The 20,313-nt window shown below is 38.1% G+C and overlaps 1 protein-coding gene across 1 annotated transcript in view; it reads right to left on the reverse strand.

The window, feature by feature from the left end:
* The window catches only part of LOC146390960 (uncharacterized), a 40,279-nt gene extending 27,466 nt beyond the window's left edge, over positions 1-12,813 (reverse strand). The window contains exons 1-8 of the mRNA XM_084922453.1: positions 11,988-12,813; positions 10,163-10,198; positions 9,689-9,955; positions 8,939-9,205; positions 8,556-8,816; positions 5,895-6,217; positions 3,501-3,557; positions 2,540-2,590 (exon numbers count right to left, since the gene is read on the reverse strand). Coding sequence (XP_084778579.1) covers positions 2,540-2,590; positions 3,501-3,557; positions 5,895-6,217; positions 8,556-8,816; positions 8,939-9,205; positions 9,689-9,955; positions 10,163-10,198; positions 11,988-12,024 — 1,299 coding nt within the window. The 5' untranslated portion in view covers positions 12,025-12,813. The remainder of the gene's footprint in view (positions 1-2,539; positions 2,591-3,500; positions 3,558-5,894; positions 6,218-8,555; positions 8,817-8,938; positions 9,206-9,688; positions 9,956-10,162; positions 10,199-11,987) is intronic.
* Positions 12,814-20,313: the final 7,500 nt, after the last annotated feature.

Genomic DNA, 20,313 nt, shown 5'->3' on the forward strand with positions numbered 1-20,313 from the left:
TTGATGCAGATGAGCTAAAAAGCTTCTGTTGAGGAGCTAAATGAAGGCCTTTTATAAATTAGTGAAGCAGAGGCTTAAACGCAGTTGATATTTTATCTCAAACTGCCTGGATCAGTCATATCAGATAGATAAGTGCTACATTTAGAGTTTTGCAGCAGATAAATCCTTTGCTGTTTTTTTGCTTTTAGCAGAACAGAAAGTCTTTGACATGAGTATACTGAGTATTAACAGGGCAAGTTTGTCTAATCTAGCTACTGGGAGGAGGGCACCGGCTATGTGTGTATCCATGGTGTTTGCATAGTAGGCCCAGAGTTGTACTGTCCCATGTTTTAAAGTCTGCATATTGCTGAAAGTCGGGTGAGTGGAGTCCAGATTATCATTGTTAACACTTAAATTTTAAATCCTTTCGACACCTTAATGGACAAAAACTGTACACACACAAAATCTGCCATGAAATCGTCACATAAGAATGTATTTTTGTCTTTATTTCATAAATCACCAAATCAACTTGAGATCTTTTGATCTCAATGATCAAGCAATAAGATATTTCCATCAATTTTCAGATATTTTAAGCCTTTAAATGACAGTTTAAACATTTTAATTATTTGTTGTTTGTTGAAATGTTTATTTTGCATATAATATCTAGTAAGGGGAAGGACACTCGTGGTGATTAGAGTCTTGGACATGTCAAAGATCAGCAGCAAAACTGACTTAATTGTAATGTCATTGTTTTGTGAAGTGCAATGGAGAATAATGTCCTGTTGGCTTCCACTGAAACCACATTTAAATCTCTCTGCCACTGCAGTATAAAACAATGCATTCTGTATTGTCAGCTTTTCATTTTGAAGAAAAGCATTAGATTTTTTTTTTTTCACTATATTCCACCAGATTGAACCTTTTTCCTATTGTAGGCCAATGCATGAAATTCTTGTATATTTGCCAGTTGTCTTAGAGAATTGAGCAATCATGGCTTTGTTCACTGCTGCTGTACATGTATGGTCATGATTGACACTGACTTAAAATAAACTGTAAAACCACACTCATCCCTCAAAAAAAGGCCAAAAGCACATAACAATTTAAGATAATGATCACCACTGTATTTGCTGTTCCAGGTCCATAAGGACAAATGTATTGCAAATTTGTATAGAAAAAAATAGACATGAAATACACGATACATTCAAATCAATACACTATTTATGAATACTGTATGTATTCTTCATTACTTTGGGGATAATGTAGAAGAATGTGTAAAAATATTCTCATTATATCTACTGTAACAAAGAAACAGCTGAATTTAAAGCCACATTTTCACACACTACAAATATTACATATAACACTTTTTGAACTTTTTTTTGTTACATGAAATGTTATACAAAAGCTTTAATAAAAAAAATATTTGATTGTAAAGAACATGAATACTTAATGTGAATATCCATTTGGAAAAAAAGACACTATTAAGTCTATATTATGGTATTTAATATGATTTCTAACCAACTTATTATACAATGTTAAGGAGAAAATCACAACCATTTAAAATGAAAACACTGACACAGATAATGTAATCAATGAACCTTTAAGAAAGTTGCCTCACTTATAATGATGATTTAATGTTTACATTATCAAAATATTCCTACTGATATTTCCATTTTTTCAGTGAGAATTAAAAAATATAATATAAAAACAAAACATCGGAGAATCATTTTTAAAACATATTTCAGATGTTTAGTTAAATGTTAAACCTAAATACTTTACTAGAAAACGTTAATGTATATTTGTGCCCATAATTTGCAACTTGATGGTCTGTGAATGGTAGGAAATATGGGGGAATGGGACCTGACAAAGCTCTGATGGTTGAGAATGAGAATTAGTCTTCAGTTATGACAGTGGTTCCCAAAGTGGGGGGGCATAATGGACAGGTTTTTTGATGGGGCTCCCACACAAACGCAAAGCAGAGGTTGAAGCATGGCCAAATATGCTTCCAACCCAACTTCCTTCCAAGCCATAGAAAATATGATGAAGCATATCTTGTCTTTGGCTTCACCTGGACAACGAAGATTTTCTTGTAAAACAAAAGGGGGTCTAGAAAAAAAAGTTTGGGAACCACTGAGTTATAGGAAAGGAGATGCTCAAACTACTGTCACTTCTCATAGCTCACCCACTTTCGATAGAAAGAATCGCTGACTTTCCACAAGAAGGAGCCACTGGACCTACAGCACACAGGTCACCCAGCTTCATATAGAGCAAGGGCGGTAAAGCACAGATAAATTAATAAATTCACAATTCCAGATACATTCTGCTTTAAATGAGCACATTAGGTGAATGCTCTCTTCCAGTGGATTCATTAACAACACTGAACTTCTGTAAAATATATTCAAATATACTCTCAGTATGAAACAGCTCTGCAGTTCATTATAATTATAGGTGTAAAAACCCTCTGGTCAAACTAAAATAATAATGTTAGTGTTGTTTTTAGTGATAATCACTGTTATTTTATAATTACATAGCTTCCACAAACTATATATTAAAGTTGATACTGTACCGTTTTGAGTATTTCCAGAGCCTCTGATTGTTTCATAGACAGAACGATCACCTACAAGTCAGAGAAAATGAGTCACCACATAATGTAAACACAAGTATTCTTGTCAGTAACATTTATACTAAGACAAGATGAGATAAGATAAGCTTTAATGTCAGTGTAAGCACAAACATACAGTGAAATTAGAAAATGTATTATTACTTATAAATGCTGTACATGATTAAATTTCGTTATTGTCTTAGTTTTCTTTAATTCAACAGTGTTAAAGCTGCAGAAGAGAAAAGCATCAGGATATTTTAAACTAGGTAAAAAGAAAACTAACCATGAAGGAGAGAGGAGTAGACTTGTTGTTGATTTTCATCCTGACTCACCCTCTGGTCATCGGCAGAACCTTTATTAAAAATTCAAAATAAGACACTAACGTTCACATAGTTTATTATGTATTATATAATATTGTGAACAGTTTTCAGTTTTGGAATGTTGCATCTCCATATTTAAATATTTTAAAGAGTAAAATATGTAAAAGTCTCACCTTTCTTTTTGTAGACCTTTTTGTACAGGAACAGGAACAGGAGCAAAATAAATATGATTCCAGAAATGAGTCCAGTGATCATCAGAAGAAGAAATGAAGAACTGGACACAGCTTTGCAAATAAGAAAAATGAACTGTTAACTTTAATAAACTTAACCAAACTCAGTTGAGTCAGATCATCTGGTAACACTAGTAGGGATAGAAAGAACCTTAACAACAACATCAAAATGAAGTGCAAAACATTAGTTTTGTCTTAAAAGTAACTTTCATTTAAAGATATATAATAATATTATATAACCTCTTCAATACATGTGCCACACTTGACAAGATTTAAAAGTGGGACCACTTGCTGTAAATAACTTTTCAGCTTTAGTTATTCATCACTTTATGGTTTATATTTAGTTGGTTCTCCCTCATGTTTTCCACTCTGTACCTTTAGTCTCATCTCTGCGTTGTCTTCGTGTCTGTCTTTCAGACTGATGGGGTTAATCTGTTAGAAACATATTTTCCCCCATAAAAAACATGTTACAGTGTGCACATGATAGACTTTCTTTTTTCTGAATCCATTTGACCACTACTCTTCTTTACATTTATAAATTAATCGTTTTCTGTACTCTGCATGATGCTTCCCTCAGAGCTACTGTTCATAACAACCGATTTACCAGGAAACACAAGACATCTCATTAGTGTAAGGTTCAGAGGCCAGACCTCACAGGAGGAGATGCACATTATAGCTGCACAGGGACATTTGAAATAGCAGCAACTTCATAACAAATATGTTGTTTCTAACTTCTGACTAATTTCTTAATCTGCTCCAAAACATACAGATTATATCAAAATTTCACAAATCACATCATCAATATAACACACGCATACACATGTGTGTGTATTTATATCCTTGTGCAGGCATCTCATTGACATAATGGTTTCCCTACCTAACCCTAACCATCAAAAACAAATGCCTAACACTGACTCCAACCCTAAACCTAACCATAACCTAATTGTAACCCTGACATTGAAACCACATTTTGAGTCTCAAAAATGCCTTCAAACTCGTGGGGACCAGGATTTATAATCAAATATCAGACCAAATCTGTCTGTCGGTCCTTAATATACTGGCCGCTCTTTAGGGTGTCTTATCACTTTAATATGCTAGCCTCCTGTTGAAGCTGTGTGCAGGTGACTGGGCGTGCGTACACAGTAACATTATTTCTGATGTTTTTCTTCATCATTGCATTTTTGTATTAATCTGATGAAGTCATAGTGAAAGAGACAGTGTGCTTCTGTGTTTTTTATGTATTTTGAATGAGATGATAAGGCAGGATGAGTTCTATTCTTTTTTTAGTGAAATCATAGTTGTTTTCTTAGTTACAGGGGTTTAAAATTACAAATGACTATTTTGTTTTTCTGTTTATTTCTTTCATGATTGTAAGTAAGTAAGTAAGTAAGTAAGTTTATTTATTAAGCGCTCTTCATAGACAGGTAGTCACAAAGCGCTGCACACAGAGATTAAAATAAACAGTACGATAAATAGCAAAATGCACAATATACACAATATAGAGTTTAAATGTAAATTAAAAATATAAAAATGTAAAAAGCATTGGTCAACAGAAAGCTTGTTTAAACAGTAAAGTTTTTAACTGTTTTTTAAAGGATTCCACAGAGTCAACCAAACGTAGTTGTAGAGGTAGACTGTTCCACAGCCTTGGTGCCACAGACTGAAAGGCTCTGTCCCCTTTCGTCTTCAGACGTGTTCTGGGAGCAACCAACAAACTCTGAGTCTGTGAGCGGAGACAGCGAGCAGTAGTGTATTTTGTGAGAAGCTTGGATAAATAATCTGGGGCTTGGCCATTTAGTGCTCTGTACGTTAAAACAATAATTTTAAAACGAATTCTAAAATCTATTGGGAGCCAATGTAAAGAACATAAAATAGGAGTGATGTGAGCTCGCTTGCTAGAGCGAGTTAGTAGTCTGGCTGCTGCGTTTTGTATAGCTTGGAGGCGAGAAAGAGATGATTTATCCAAGCTGGTAAACAGGGAATTACAATAATCTAAACGCGATGACACAAATGCATGGACAATTTTTTCCAGTTCAGCTAAAGAGACCATATGTCGCAATTTAGAAATATTCCTTAAATGAAAGAAACAGGAACGAGACAGAGATTTTATGTGTGAGTCAAGGCCCAGAGAAGAGTCAAGTATTACTCCAAGATTTCGAATATTTGGCTTAGCAGAAGAACAGAAAGGGGCAAGAACCTGACTGATTTTAGAATATAGATCAGGAGGAGCTATGATCATGGTCTCTGTCTTGTTCATGTTTAAAACAAGGTAATTGTTAGAAAGCCAGTCAGCCACTTGTACTCAGGTGAGAAAGCAGCATATGAGTACTGCGCTACATACACCAGCTGAAAGTTCAAACACAAAGTGGTGAGAAAGCTATGATCACCTGAAGCTCTTTGTCTGACTGAAAATGTTACGCTGCCTGCAGTTTCCAACTCTGTGGACTGTGAGAAGAAGATGGAAAATCCGGAGAGAATCCGAATGAGGGAAGAAGAGGGAGTTTGAAAAATTATTTTATAAAACGTATTAAAAAAATGGTAGCACTTCAGTCTGTTGAAGACTGCTGTGCACATTTCATTCTGCCTTTGCAAGTTTCAGTCAGAGTTAAACAAACAAATAAACAAAACAAACATAAACAGTTTTAACTTCCACAGTTATTTTTTTCCTTCAAAGTTTGGTAGACCTCTGTTCATATTCCCACTGAGTGTCCTGAGTGTCGTCTCTGTGGATCTCACATCCCATCTGATGCCAAATGTGTTCAGATATCAATAATACAGGCACAAAAAGGAGAAAATAAAACTTTTTTTCACAGTTTGTATTAATAGAAACTTTACTGCTGTACTGTACTCTGTGTAGTAAACTGGGTTTCCTCTTCCTCCTCTGCACCTGTACAGTCCTTCCTGTGAGACTCTGATTTGTCCATTTGAGTGGAAAACTGTATCTTGTGTGGTCAGAGGTTTAGACAAGTTCTCATCTCTGTACCAGTAGTATCTCCATTCACATGATAATGGGTTCACTGAACATTTCAGGGTCATATTGCCCCCTACTGGAACGTCTCTCATATCAGAAGTTATTTGAGCCTTTGGTTGATCTGTTGAGTTTAGACAAAGATAGAAAGAATAAATATAATATACCACACAAACAGGTTAGGATTGCACTGCCCTGATGTTGTCAGAATTCAACATCACTATACCTCTATTTAGATTTCCAACAACACGTAAGAAGCAATAAGACCAAACTGCCATGGTATGAGTACATCCTTCTTTTTGATAACCACAGGATGGTAAAAGGGTCCAAGCTGTGTTTATACTGATGTAATTCACTTTCCTCCACTCTTACACACCCATAATGCCTTTTATCCTTTCAGTGAATGCATTTTTTGCTCCATTTCATTGTGATGCTTTATTTTATTTATAAGTTACTCCCACCACAGCAACAGATTCACAAGAAGACTTCTCATAATCTGAGGTTCAGATGTCAGACCGCACAGGAGGAAATACACATTATAGCTGCAAAGAGGAATTTGAAATAGTAAAACTTTAATTAAGAGACTTTGTAACATTTTGTGACCCTCGTTAAGCATTTTCATATGATTTGATTATTTGTTATTTCGTGGAGTTTGCGTTACTTGTGACTTTCCAAACTGTAACAGACGCACAACAGACCCGACCACATTTCAACGCTTTTCAACACTTTATTTCGGTTGCTGCTCCTTCAGCTCTCAGCTGCAGCTTGTCAGCTGCCAGCCACACACACAACAACAACAAACTCAGGAGCCAGTCCAGCCTTAAATGCAGTGGAGGTGTGATGAGCTGATGCCGCTAAGGTGTGGTTTTAAAATGGTTGTTTTACATCAGAAAAATATATAAAATTCATTCAAAATAAATGCTGCAGGCCATTTGAAGTTTTGATAGATGTCATCAAGATACTTTTCCTCTTTCAGAGATGCCTGATCCCACAATAATCCAGCTGAACAATGACAACACCAGATTGCTTATTTTAGTCACAAAAACAAGCAGGCAAAGAGAAACACAAATATTACACTCTATAAAGGGGCGACCGTGGCTCAGGGGGTTGGGAAGCGTATCTGTAACCGGAAGGTCACCGGTTTGATCCCCGGGCTCTCTGTCCTGGTCGTTGTGGGCGGTAGGGCAAGACACTTTACCCTACCGCCTACTGGTGTTGGCCAGAGGGGCCGATGGCGCGATATGGCAGCCTTGCTTCTGTCAGTCTGCCCCAGGGCAGCTGTGGCTACAACTGTAGCTTTCCTCCACCAGTGTGTGAATGCGAGAGTGAATGAATAGTGGTATTGTAAAACTTTGGGTGCCTTGAAAAGCGCTATATTATTATAAAAAATGACTTATACATAAAATAAATAATTCCTACATCTACATCATTTTTAATGTTATTTTTTATGTTTTGCAGAATCAGTGCACAGGCACATTCACACACGCACACACCTCTTTAAGGTCTGGAGTGGGTTTAAAGGGAATGATCTCAATATTCTAGCCTCCTGCTGGAGCTTTCTAGTGTTGGTGAGGATGGTAAGCACAGCAACAGTAACATTATTTTAACTTCCCTCCTTCAATTTTCCTCCATTTCCTGCTTTGCACTGATGTCTTTTTGGGTTGTGGCTCCAACCCTGAATATTTTGACTAAAATGTCAAATCTGATTGTTGATCATTGCATTTATTTTTAATCAAACTCATTAATGTATTCTCCTTCAACAATTTAGGGTCACAAGGTACTGGACCATATCGCAGCTAACAGGAAGCTACTCGGGACAGGTCGCTCATCTGTTACCGGGCTGAGACATTCACACCTACAAGCAATTTAGATTCACCAATTTCCCTAACCCCACTAACTCTGTGGACTGTGGGAAGAAGATGGAGAATCTGGAGAGAATCCACAGAGACGTGGAGAGAACATTCAAACTCCACACTGAAAGACCTCAGACAGACAGTGGATTTGAAACCAGTGCAAAGCAGCATGCCACCTTGCTGTTTGTGTTAGGCATAGTGAATTACACAGTGGACTGAACTATTTATTTATTTAATACTGTCATTTATTTTAACAGATCACATTATTTGCATAAGATACTAGGCTAAGATGATTTTGTTTTTGTTTAATAAAATTTGGAGATTTGTAGTTATTTGTTGAGTAAGTTTGAAAAATGCTGTACTTATTATCCTGTATCTTTATCTCATTAAGGTCCTCAGGTGATGGAGCAGCAGGTCAGCATTGGCGTCTCTATACCAGCTGAAAGTTCATGACACAAAGTGGTGACAAACTGTCTACAATGAGGCTACTATCAGCTGCAGCTCTTTGTCTGACTAACAATGTAACATGCTTTGTAGACCATTGAATTCATCCTGTGCTGACCATTAGGACATTTGTCAAATGGAGATCACACAACAAACATGACTTACTTGATCCTGACAATGTGAAGGCTTCACTCCACTCTGTTGAAGAATATGAGTCATCTCTGCGTCGACTCTTACACATGTAGTCTCCACTGCTGGACTCAGAAACTCTGAATGTCACATCATTATTGTGTGTCCACTGTGTGGGTGTCCTGGGTCCTCTCCATTCATACTCCCACTCAGTGGTTTCACCTCCTTCCTGCACCGTCTCACCTCTGAATATCTGAGGCCAGTTGGGTTGTTGTTTTACAACAACTTTATTGGAAACTGTTTACACATATTAACAGTTGAGATACAAATAGAAACACGAAGTCAACACAGAAAACTTAACATTGTGTGTTTGATAATCATGAGTGAATGTATATTTCAAACTAAGTTACTGAACTCACAGGTTATCTCAATGGTGACATCATCACTTCTATCAGTGTAGTAAACTGGGTTTCCTCTTGTTCCTCTGCAGCTGTAGATTCCTCCTTCAGATACTCTGATATCTCTGTTTTGTTGATCTCTGATGTGAACTTCAGAGGTTGTTTGGGTTCGTCTGAACCACTCATATTTCCATCCATCAGAGCTCTGCACAGAGCAGGTCAGTGTCACACTGCCCCCTACTGGTATGATTGTTGTTCCTGCTGTCAGTGTGGCCCTGGGTTTATCTGCTGTTATGAAAGAGGAAGAAAAATAAATATGTGGTATTCATTATAACAACATAAGAACATTAAAAAAAATACAGTTTATATTTATATTAATATTTGCTGATCTCTAAATAACCGTAGTCTAAATGTTTGTCCATTCTCTAGCCCTGAATGTAAACTACTGTTGGTTAGTTGGTTTAGATAACAGAAACATCATCTCTTTAAACTTCATGAAGCTTTTCATGTTTCTTATTTTCTTTTAGAAATGTAGTTAAATTTAATTTCATCCATGATTGACACTGTTGTTAAAACTCACACAAGTACTAATGGCAAATTGCAGAGTCTGTGAGTATTGTAGCACTGACTTCACTGTGAACAAAGTAACAGGTACAGTGATCTTGGTTAAAGTTTCACTGACAAATTTAATTAAATGTATTATATTTTATAATTCAGTTGAGTATTTGAACAGGGATCATACATTTATGCTGTTGGTCACTGAAGACTTACCTAATACAGTTATAGAGACAGTATTACTGATCTTTATATGATGTGAGCTCTTCCTGCTACCAGTGCACTGATATTCACCACTGTCATGTGTAGATATAATTTCTAATTTGGAGTCTTTGTTTGCCCTGTAGTCCAGAAATTCTCGACCATCCTTCTTGATTTGATAATACCAGTCAGTGTCTTCTCCTTCATTCATGTCACATTTGAAGGTAACAAACTCTCTGATGACAAAACTGGACCAGCTGGGTTCAATAGTTAACACAGCATCTAGAATCCAACACAACCACAAAGTTAACAATCTGAAACACTTTCTGTGCCATTCAAGGCACAACCTGTGTGTATATTCATAGAATTAAAAATATAGTGATAAATAAATAATTAAAAACAAAAATGTAAAGTAATTAAGACTGAAACAGTAGTTAAGATAAAAAAAAAATAAAAAACAAAGCAAACAAGTCAAAACTTTTCAGTCACCTTGAGCATGTCCAGTGCAGAGAAGTGTACAGAGCACTACAATAAAGACAGAAACTTCAGACATTATCAAACTAAAGACACTCAAATATGTCTGTGTAGGTTGTCAATCATACAGGTCATGGTAATCTACTTATGCCATATTTGAATGTCTAAAGAGCTCGGTGAGAAAGCGACTGGACTTCTATAAGTTCCTTGAAGATTTTTAACCGCTCTTTAAAGAAGCTTCTTCAGTCTTAAAACACTGTGTGAGTTGCCAAGGTATAAATAACAGTGTGGGCCGTTATCACCAGAGGTTTCCATTTATTTATTTTTTTCAATTCTGTCCCGTCTGGCAGCTTTTGCAGAATCAGAATTTTGATCTGAATGCAGTGTTGTGCCAAACACATTTTCTTTTTCCAAGATCAGCTCTATAAATTCTCTACAGGCTCCTCTTGTTCAGGGTTTATCTGTTTTGTGTTATTTAAAATTATTACATTATGTTGTGTTACTGCTGTATAACAAGGTCTAAGGCAGAACAAGCAGGAGAAAAAAAAGAGGAGGGACAGGGGAAGATGTAATAAATGGACAGAGTACAAATAGAAATTTATAATGTAACACCAACCTTGCCTCACCCTATAATGTGGCCTATTGAGGTCACCTGACACAAGATAAGAGGGGGGTTAAGGCTCCTGGGAAGGGATCACAAAACTGCATTGAAGGCGCAGACAGTAAGAGATGCCACCACAGGGGTTTAAATTCCTGGGACTCTCCATCTTTTGGTTTTAGAATTGAAGTCGCCTCTTGGATGAGAGGTGAAATGTCTTCAAGAAACTCCTTAGACACTCAAATATCTCATAAAAACACTCTGGGTTTTAACAGTGTCTACTATGATTAGTTACATTTTATATTAAGATGTAAAATATATCAAATTCTCACTGATGGAGAAACAGATGTCACAGTCCTGAGTTTGTGACCCAGTGTTTTGTGTTCTGTGTTACTATTAATCTTTGATTTCATCATGGTTTATCATTACTAGTCTTATTGTTTGTAGTTCTGTATTTCTAGCTCTAGTTGTTCTTTGTTTTGTGATTTCTAGTTCTTGGGTTTTGTTCCTGTGCCCCTCATGTTTAGGTTTAGTTCTGTCTTCATGTTTGTTTTCATGTTCCCCAGTCAGTCGTGTCTCATGTTGCAGTTTGTCTCTCCTGTCCCTGTGCTCTGTGTTCCCTCTGTTCAGTGTCAACGTCGTGCCTCTGTGCCTGTCCTGTGTTTCCTGTTTTATTTTGATAGTCCCTGTCCTGTGTGCAGTGTGTCCAGTTTTGCTTCCCTTTTCTCGTTAGGTCTGATTTGTCCCGGCTGTGTTGCCACCTGTTCCCCATGCGCTCGTTGTCCTGCCTGTGTATTTAAGTCCTGTGTTTCTTTCTGTCATTTGTCATGTCGTAACCTCATAATGCTGTGTGTTTCTTTCCTCCCTGTTCCAAGTCAATTCCTAGTATTCAGTTTCTAGTTTATTTTCTAGTGATTGAGGTTCTAGTTTTGCTTTGTATTTGGATGAGAAGTTTTTCAGCATTAAATCTGCCATTTTGAGTTTACTCCTCCGTTTATGAGTACAACATGCTGCCTGCCACACAGAAAACCATGACAACAAATCTTTCTTAGATAAACTAAACCAGCTCCACACACTGACTCAAATTAGAATGAACCATCAAAAAACATGTTGATAACAAACATGAGAGTCCTCTGATCACATGACCTGAAATGGTACAAATGACTGATGCTCTGTTCTTCTTACTAAAACATGTTTATGGATCAGTATGAATCAAACAATAGGAGTCAGTGATGTACTCACAGAATAGGCCCAGCTCACAGAGCAAAGTGGCTCCCATCCTCACATCCAGCAGTGACACGTCTGAAAACTTCTACAACTTTCTGCAAAGAGAGAGAGTGAAGCAGCAGCACAGCAGAGAACAAGGGGCTGTGAAGGAAACAAAGACTTTTTTTTAACTTCTGCTTCCTTCCTTTTACACAGAAATAGCAACTTAACAAGATCTGACCACAGCACGCTGTGACATCTTTATACTCTCCTGCTGCTGCAGAAACATCAGGTACTTTCTTTATGAAAAGGCCTGTAATATAAAAACTAAACTGAACAAAAACAGACATGCAGTAAGTTTTATTATACAAATATCAGCGTGACTGAGCAGCTAAAAAGGCAAAATACGATCACAATATTATTATAACTTTTAAATGTGAAGTGTTTAGGTTATCTTACGTGTCAAAAACACAACAAGAACACAGCTCTGGCTGCACCTTCACACACCACACACACCGAATGCTGTTTGTCATAAACCATTAGAAGCATCAAATCACAGCATCGAAGCATCATCATACAGAAACATACATAAGAAGCCACAAAATGCTAATGTTGCACTAAAGGCTGCTGCACAAAATCATTACATTGCTTCAAATATCCAATTAATACATTTCCATGAACAAATAAATTCATCTGTCCAGGGTGTATCTCACCTCTCATCAGCTGGGATAGGCTCCAGCCCACCCGAGACACTGAACTTTATAAACAACCAAGAAAACAGATTCATACAATATTAAGGTTTTCTTAACTGACAAAGCTGAGCTTGATTTGTTTAAAGTATTTCATTACACTAATGCAAAGCAGAAATAGTGTCCTTAAGCAGAAGTGGGCATGAGGCAAGAGGAAGTCCTGCCCTCTCTCTCAGATTATACGTGCTGCTGTTTTCATGGTGATGTAAGCTGTGTCAGTGACCACACAGTGGGCTGGTTCCTGGGAAATGTGAATAATGTTTTGTTTTTTGTTTTTTTAAACTGAAATGTAAAATAAAACACTGTCTGACTCTTTTATAAACTGTTTCCACTGAGAAATATTAAAGCAAATCCAAAATGTACACCTGTTTGAGCTGAACACATACAAAACACTGTCAGTCTGATGTTTGGAGAGCAGAGCAAAGCTGCAAACAGAGCCACCGTATGGATGCTTTATTTGTGTTTCTTGTTTGGTTTCCTGATGCACATCTTTTTATATATATTTTATATATACATGTGTGTGTGTGTCTGTGTCTGTATATGTGTGTGTGTGTGTGTATATACATACATATACATACATACATATATATATTCTAGTTTTAATGACTATTAAAAGTTAATAGTGCAAGTCAAATTTATAAAACAGTTCATTTTGTACACTTTAAATACTTTAAAAACCTCACATCCACAACCAGTTTTAAACACTGGATATGGTTTCTCGTCCACTAAAGAATCAAGAGGCTGCTTCTCCAAAAGCTGGCAACTGTCCTTGAGCCATGCAGGTAAATAAAACTAACTTATTGTTACTGTTTCTTCAAAAAGCTCTATACAGGGAGTGCAGAATTATTAGGCAAATGAGTATTTTGTCCACATCATCCTCTCCATGCATGTTGTCTTACTCCAAGCTGTATAGGCTCGAAAGCCTACTACCAATTAAGCATATTAGGTGATGTGCATCTCTGTAATGAGAAGGGGTGTGGTCTAATGACATCAACACCCTATATCAGGTGTGCATAATTATTAGGCAACGTCCTTTCCTTTGGCAAAATGGGTCAAAAGAAGGACTTGACAGGCTCAGAAAAGTCAAAAATAGTGAGATATCTTGCAGAGGGATGCAGCAGTCTCAAAATTGCAAAGCTTCTGAAGCGTGATCATCGAACAATCAAGCGTTTCATTCAAAATAGTCATCAGGGTCGCAAGAAGCGTGTGGAAAAACCAAGGCGCAAAATAACTGCCCATGAACTGAGAAAAGTCAAGCGTGCAGCTGCCAAGATGCCACTTGCCACCAGTTTGGCCATATTTCAGAGCTGCAACATCACTGGAGTGCCCAAAAGCACAAGGTGTGCAATACTCAGAGACATGGCCAAGGTAAGAAAGGCTGAAAGACGACCACCACTGAACAAGACACACAAGCTGAAACGTCAAGACTGGGCCAAGAAATATCTCAAGACTGGTTTTTCTAAGGTTTTATGGACTGATGAAATGAGAGTGAGTCTTGATGGGCCAGATGGATGGGCCCGTGGCTGGATTGGTAAAGGGCAGAGAGCTCCAGTCCGACTCAGACGCCAGCAAGGTGGAGGTGGAGTACTGGTTTGGGCTGGTATCATCAAAGATGAGCTTGTGGGGCCTTTTCGGGTTGAGGATGGAGTCAAGCTCAACTCCCAGTCCTACTGCCAGTTTCTGGAAGACACCTTCTTCAAGCAGTGGTACAGGAAGAAGTCTGCATCCTTCAAGAAAAACATGATTTTCATGCAGGACAATGCTCCATCACACGTGTCCAAGTACTCCACAGCGTGGCTGGCAAGAAAGGGTATAAAAGAAGAAAAACTAATGACATGGCCTCCTTGTTCACCTGATCTGAACCCCATTGAGAACCTGTGGTCCATCATCAAATGTGAGATTTACAAGGAGGGAAAACAGTACACCTCTCTGAACAGTGTCTGGGAGGATGTGGTTGCTGCTGCACGCAATGTTGATGGTGAACAGATCAAAACACTGACAGAATCCATGGATGGCAGGCTTTTGAGTGTCCTTGCAAAGAAAGGTGGCTATATTGGTCGCTGATTTGTTTTTGTTTTGTTTTTGAATGTCAGAAATGTATATTTGTGAATGTGGAGATGTTATATTGGTGTCACTGGTAAAAATAAATCATTGAAATGGGTATATATTTGTTTTTTGTTAAGTTGCCTAATAATTATGCACAGTAATAGTCACCTGCACACACAGATATCCCCCTAAAATAGCTAAAACTAAAAACAAACTAAAAACTACTTCCAAAAACATTCAGCTTTGATATTAATGAGTTTTTTGGGTTCATTGAGAACATGGTTGTTATTCAATAATAAAATTATTCCTCAAAAATACAACTTGCCTAATAATTCTGCACTCCCTGTAGTTGACAATCATTGTGTAGATGAATTGTTGGGTCTGCGCTTCCACAGGCCCCGCTGGTTTAGAAACTTATTCTCGTTAATGACAAGGAAGGAAACAAGACGAACAGCTTCAACCGGTTTTTACTTGCACAAGGGAGGCCCCAGTTGGTGTCTCAGAAAAGCAGTCTGAATCCAACCACAGACGACCACGACTCTGGCCTCCGCTTGCCGCCTTTTATTGAAAACAGTTACAGTACACACAAGCACCTCCCATTGTAAACCCCCCCCTATGGTCACAAAAGACAAGGCACTATGTGTGTATGTGTGTGCACGTGCAAGAATGTATGTGTGTGTGTGTGTGTGTGAGTGTGTATGCTTTTTGTGGGGGTGCGTTTGTGTGACCTCCTGCTTACCAAAAGGGTCATAAAGGCAGGAAGTTCACTAAGCAAGAAAACAGAACCCTCACATAGATGTCCCTATAATAAAACACTACAGCCTCCCCCACCAACAAACTGGTTGGAGAGGTGGTCAGAGACAAAGGAATGTCTTTGATCATGCTGCTTGAACTAAGACTTACAAATTTAAGTAACACAATGACAACATTTAATAATTTGACTCCAACATTAATAATTCCTTTCTTGAACTGTCTACTACAGGTTTGTGACTGAGCTTCTTGGAGGTGAGACATGTGTCTCATGTTCAGGTGCTTTCTGACACCTGCATCACACCATGGAGGTCTGCAATGATGACTCAAACTACATGGTGAAATTTAAGGCTACGTCCACACTAGCCCGGATAGATTTGAAAACGGTGTTTTCATCTGAAAATGCTCCGCATCCACACTATTGTTTTCAGTCGTTTTCACAGAGTTGTGCGTCCACATTGAATCGGCCGAAAACGCTTACGTTCCAGTACTGCGCATGCGTGAAACGCAAGACGATTCGACCTGCCTCAGTTCTGTCTGCAGTTTATTTACTCTCTGGCTCTTTGAAACCTTGCGGCAAAATATCGTGGAAAAGCACCGAGTTTTTAAATGGACGAACAATGAGGTGGAGTTGTTGCTGCCAGTAACACAAAAGTACAAAGTTGCAAAAGAGAGTGAGAATTAAAGAATTTGAAGAAAAGCTATCTGAAGCGTGTACAAACTGATATTATTTTTAATAGGGCTGTCAAAATTGAGAGCATGCTTATGTGTATATGGGGGTGGGAATACACGTCTGTGTCTATATGTCAGTTTGGGTCTTAGACTCCACCTCTCTGGGTACATGTCAGTATGTATGGAGTCCTATGTCCCCTCACCACACTCCCTGCCGGTGGCTGATGCCCTCAGATGTGGGTGCGTTGGTGGTTATTGGTGTCTGGTGCTGGGCACTCATGTATGTACCGGCTCACTCCTGGTGGCCGCTTGGTGGAACCTGGCGCCTGTGGCCCGGCTGGGCCCCTTCTCGGGGGTGGGGCGCCCTCAGGCCTCTGGGCCTGGGGCTCGGTCCTCTCTGGCACAGTCGGCTGCCAGCAGAGCCCGCGGGCACGTCACTGCAACCCCCTCTGACCTGTGCTTCATGGCTGCTGGGTGACCTCTCGTCTGGGGCTCTCCTCAGCCCTTCCCAGGAGGGTGGCACGGTTGTCCCTTTGGTGGTCCTCCTTGGGTCCTCGTACTCTGGGCCCTCTGGATGTCTGGGGCCTGGATCTCCTCCATACCTGCTTCATGCCCTGGGGGACGGGGCTATGGCTCCCCACACTCCCTAGCAGATCGTTACATGGAGAAACCCTTTGAATACAAGTGTGCTGATCCACACAGTTGTGCACACAGGTGTACACACGGGTGTTCACAGACACAAACTACATCTTTCTTGGCTGCTACCTCAAAGCACATTGTGCGCTGTCAGTGTCTTGTGTGCTGCACAATAGCGTTTAATATTTAGTATCTACTGTTAGCTAGTTTATTGTGATGGTGTTGTATTTATTATGTTGCTCTTTTTTGTTTGTTTTCTCTTCTGTTTTTTTTCTTTCTTCTCTCGACAGGTGATCCAGGTGTTGTTTTTTTCTTTTTTGTTTGTTTGTTTGCTTTTCTTTTTTTCTCTCTCCCCTCTATTTTGTCTTTCTCTCCTTCTCTTTCTTTCATCCTTTCTTTCTCCCTATCCTATCCCCCAGTCATGTCTGTCCCAACAACTGAAAATAAAATAAAATAAATAGGGGAGACCGGGGATAGTTGTAACATTTTTGACATTTCTGTCTGTAAATTGGAGCTCTTTTAAGGTAGTGGATTCAAAATGTAATGCAAAGTATTTACATGTCTCTGCTATTAAATAGTGCAGCTATTTTTTCTGCAGCACAATTACCCATTGCATGGTATGGTCTCAAACACAAAGAGTGAAATGTTACAATTAACCCCATAGTCTGGGTTAGTTGTAACATATCCTGGGGTGAAATGTAACACAATGAAATAAGTGTACTAACAAAACATTAACATGTAATATTTGTTTATTCAACACATGAATGCACTTATGTAGCTATGTGTGTGTGTGTGTGACAGAATGCAGAAATCTAGCTTTTGAACATATTCCAACCCCCCAAAAAAGACAAATTATGGAATTTTCTGCAACTGAATATTTCATTAATTTTGGTTGGTCTTCCTTGAGTTTGGCCTCATTGGCTCAGTGGGCATTATAACCTACAACTCTTGCACCAACTTTTGAACATAACAATGAAGCTGAAAAAATGTAGTTGTTCACCAGCATCGCAATTCCATTACTTTTTATCATGGCTTACCTTGGTGTGGTTTGCAAAGTGCTTCAGAAAGATGAGGAAATCTGTTTCTTGCACCCATCCTGATTTATTTCCACTACCAGTACTTCCTACTGGTCCATCTCTGACACAGTGGTCTGCATAATGTATGTGTGGGAACACAAACAGTGGAGGAATTGTGTTGCCAGTGGCATTAACCGCATATACAAAGGTGACCAGTGAACCTCTCTGCTGATGTCATATCCCCAACTTGTTTAATATAAGTTAAAGTAATAGTGTGGTAAGTTGTAACATCTGCATTATTGTTACAACTGACCCAGACTCCTATAGCCATGAACTAGCTAACATTACAGCCAACGGCTAAAACATTAGCACTAAAGACCTACACAGAATATATCCCCATAGACATACAAATAACATCATTTAAGTTTGATGAGTTTAACTGCAAAGCAGATAATGCTATTAGAAATTGAAATAAAGTAGAAAAACTTACTTTTTGGCATACAAATTACTTTTTTTCGTGTTAAATTGTCTGTGTTTGACAAAATGTGCTGATTTTTCACATGTGATAGCAGAACTGAATTGGGCATGCACAGGATGAATCACATAATTTGAAACTTAGCCCTGATTGGAAAAATTGGAAGTGTTACAACTGACCCACGTTACAACTATCCCCGGTCTCCCCTACATAATTATAACAAAGATCAATCAAATGGACCAATATGGCAAGGCCATGATGATCCACTTGGTAAAGTAAATCCGCTTGGCATCTTTTTTGGCCTTCAGACAACAATTCTGATGGCTAAAGATCCAAACGGGACAGCTATCTGTCCTGGCCCACAAGTATTTGATTAGTCCTGCCACTTCTGTCCCATGTGAGAGACTGTTTTCACTTGCAGGTCACATAGCAACAAAAAAGAGAGCTGCTGAGCTCTGAAAATTTGGACAGGATAGTTTGTCAAAGTAACTGGCTGAAAGAGATGGCATGGAGTCCATTTTTTGCACTAAAATGTTGGACGATCACACTAGCCTCATGTAAAAATAATGTTGGCTAAGGTTACTCAGATTTACTCTGTTTTTTTTTTAAATAGAAGTCAGAGTTTAAAGGTGAAGCTGGTCAAATAACCTTTTATGCTTATGCCTTATTTTTTTAAGAAGAAAAACTGCACTTTATGTTGAAATTTATTATTATTTAAAGACAATACCATTTTGAAAATGTACTCAAAGTAAATAGCACTTTATTTTTAAGTCTGCCCAGGTTTGGCCAGGGATATTATTTGTGTTTCTCGGTTTTGAATCGAAATGCACTTTAAATGTTTGTTTTTTTTCCCCATAAATTAAAAGAGCTTGAGTTTACAATATTCATGTCCATGTCCATTATTTGATTCTGTCGCCCACTAAAACCATTTCCAATAAAAAGACATTTTATTGGCTTTGGGGAAAATTTTCCTGTGCAATGAAATGTGATTAATCGAGATTAACTAATTACAAAGCCTCTAATTAATTAGATTATTTTTTTAATTGAGTCCCATCCCTAGTTATTACATTAAGTAGTATTATTTATGTATGACAGTGTCTAAGGCAGGACAAACTGGAGCAAAAAAGAAAAGAGGGGAAGACGTAATAAAAGGACAGATTACGAATAGAAAGAATGTAATGTATGTAATACATTACATACATTACATTATTAAATAATTTAAATTAAAAAAAAGTAGAATCCTAGGATTCAAATGAACAAAAATAAAGAGCCCTATAAAGATTGTTTGTTTCCATCATGATTGCTGCCACATATAAAACACCAGGGAAGGAACAAATGAATGTACCACACACAACCATAAATGCTTATGGTTGTTGTACAACCTACAAAAACTTATGTAGGTTACATCATAGGCTTTACGTAGATTCAACAGAGAAATCTAAATCAGCTATTATTCAGAGTGTCTACCATAAGGCAAATTAAATGCACACATACCATATAAAGACTGAATGCACTGTATGCTGACATGTGAAATTCACTTTGTCATAAACCATTACTAGCATCACACAAGTGTCTCATCTTTGCCTGCTAGCTTTGTTTGGTAGAAGCTTTATCACCAAAAAATAATTACCCTCACAAGCGTTTGCTGTTGGGTCATTGAGGTAACTCTACATTTGAAGTCTAAAAAAATACATATATTAGATGGGTTCAAACTGACATAGAGGTATAACTGCAGAGATAAAAAAAATACTAGCAAGACAACATACTTTTATTTCCCTCCTGTCATCGATGTGATCAACCAGTAGGCTACCTCTGCTACCTCGCAGTCATAAACTGCTGGTGCACACTAATCACCAGCAGACAAAAACATTACCAAACACAGAAGCTGTTGGTAATCCTGCACTTTTTCATGCAAGAGTTAAAACTATAACTAAAAATACTTCCCTTTTAATTTTAAGCTGAGCTTCAGTAATGTAAAGTCTCCCACAAACATGAACTCTTTTATAGTTCAGTTGTAG

The sequence above is a fragment of the Perissodus microlepis genome, chromosome 3 (genome assembly GCF_051167445.1).
Source record: "Perissodus microlepis isolate ML-2025 ecotype Zambia chromosome 3, ASM5116744v1, whole genome shotgun sequence".
Classification (NCBI taxonomy): Eukaryota; Metazoa; Chordata; class Actinopteri; order Cichliformes; family Cichlidae; genus Perissodus; species Perissodus microlepis.